The 1,827-nt window shown below is 61.7% G+C and overlaps 1 protein-coding gene across 1 annotated transcript; it reads left to right on the forward strand.

The window, feature by feature from the left end:
• Positions 1 to 353: 353 nt before the first annotated feature.
• L226DRAFT_526688 (uncharacterized protein) lies at positions 354 to 1,405 on the forward strand (the record flags this gene model as incomplete). The annotated part of the gene is made up of 2 exons (XM_067679068.1): positions 354 to 556; positions 613 to 1,405. The coding sequence occupies 2 exons, from the start codon at positions 354 to 356 to the stop codon at positions 1,403 to 1,405; spliced, it is 996 nt and encodes a 331-aa protein (XP_067529973.1).
• Between the last annotated feature and the right edge of the window lie 422 nt (positions 1,406 to 1,827).

Genomic DNA, 1,827 nt, shown 5'->3' on the forward strand with positions numbered 1-1,827 from the left:
AGTCCGGATAAGGCAGGAGGGAAAGGAGCAGGGGTGGTGACGTATTAGCCAGGAAAGGGGCGGAGTTCAGGGGTAGTCGGGTCAGGGTTGTGTCGGAGGGGCGGCAGGGCGGACTTGGGCACGGGATGTGATAGTGTCCCCCCACTGGGTCTGAGCCCTCGAGGACTAACTGGGAAGTGTTTCAGGGTGACAGGCGGGGAGGTGAGTCGACGGGGAAGTCGGGGTTCTGACCCTGCCATCACGGAGTTGAGGATTTGAAATTGTCGGATATAAAGAGTCGGATGGAGTTGAAGATCTTTAGGAACTCCTTCGTCCTCTACCACCACCATCTACCACCACCACCACCACTACCCATGGCCCCGAACGACACCGCCGCGCTCGAAGAGCAAATCCGACGGGCGACGGAGCAGCTCCGCATCGCGCGGGAGCAGGAGGCGGAGGAGAAGCGGAGGCTGGAGGAGGAGTCGCGGAAGGCGGTGGAGAAGGCCCGCAAGAGGGAGGAAGAGCGGAAGCGCAAGAAGGAGGAGGAGAAGAAGAGGCCGCGGATGGCCGCCATGTAAGTCAGAGCGGGGTTCGGGGTTCGGAGGTCCGATGGAACTGACTTCTTTACAGCGCGGCTTGTCACGGGTGCACGGGGCGGAACACCTCGTGCTTGTGGTACACGGACTCCGACCGCGCGAAGGCGTGCGTCGCCTGCCAACAGCGGCAGAAGAAGTGCGAGGGCGGAGAAGCCCCGCCCGAGGCCCGACAGGGGAAGAAGAAACCCCGCGTCGAGCCCATCGTTGTCGACGACGACGACGACGACGACGATGATGATGACGCGCCCGGCCCGTTGAAGCCCCGATCGAAGGGAAAGGGGAAGGAGAAGGAGAAGTCCGCCCCGGCGCCGAAAACCCCACCGACGAAGAAGAGGCCCGCCCCGGAGTCGGAGGCCCCGCCGCCCAAGAAGAAGAAGACCGGTCCGCAGCCGTTGCAGCGGGCCGACGAGGGGCCGTCCACCGACCACGAGGAGCGGCGGCTCCGGGAGCAGACCCGGACCCTGGAGGAGGAACTCCGCGCGCTGGACGGGAAGGACCTGTTGGTCCGATCCGTCCTGGAGGTGGCGCTCCTGCGCGAGGCGATTGCGCCGCTCCGCCGCGAGATCCGACAGGCGGGCTGGGCCAATTCCAGGGTGGAGGCCTGGCGACAGTACTTCGACGCTCTCCCGGCGGGTGGGTCGGAGGAGGAGTACGAGCCGTCGGAGTCGGAGGAGTCAGAGCAGGCGGAGCAGGAGGGTGAGGCGGAAGATGGGCAGGGCGGAGAGGAGCAGGCAGGCGGGGAGGAGCAGGGCGGAGATGAGCAGGGCGGAGGTGAAGAGGGTGGAGAGCAGATGGAGGTCGATGGGGAGGGGAGTAGTGCGGCGTAGAGTCGGAGTCCAATAGAGGACTCCGCTGAATAATTTTTCTTGAGTCTTGATAAGTCCGATAGGAAGTCTGAATCAAGGAGTGTGACAAGACCGATAACAAGTAAGTTTGATAAGCAGATAAGTAAGGAAATAAGTAAGAATAAGTATTAATGATTAAGAGCTAAGTAAGTTTGGCAAGGGGTCCGGGCTTATCCGGGTAAGAGGAATGGAAGTCCGATAAGAGTTCTTGAGCATGTCCGAGCTCCGAAGCGAGGATCCACGAAGTTTCTTCGTCGGTGCCTTCGTAACCGGCCCAACGGACCAGGTACAAGAGTTGACAGGTCCGACGTCGGCGATCGATCTTGGAGTCGAGGATTTCGGAGATCTCGTATTCGGGTTCTCCGTCAATGATGACCGGCGGAGGTGGAGTTTGGACACGGCCC

This window comes from Lentinus tigrinus (genome assembly GCF_003813185.1).
Source record: "Lentinus tigrinus ALCF2SS1-7 unplaced genomic scaffold L226scaffold_48, whole genome shotgun sequence".
NCBI lineage: Eukaryota > Fungi > Basidiomycota > Agaricomycetes > Polyporales > Polyporaceae > Lentinus > Lentinus tigrinus.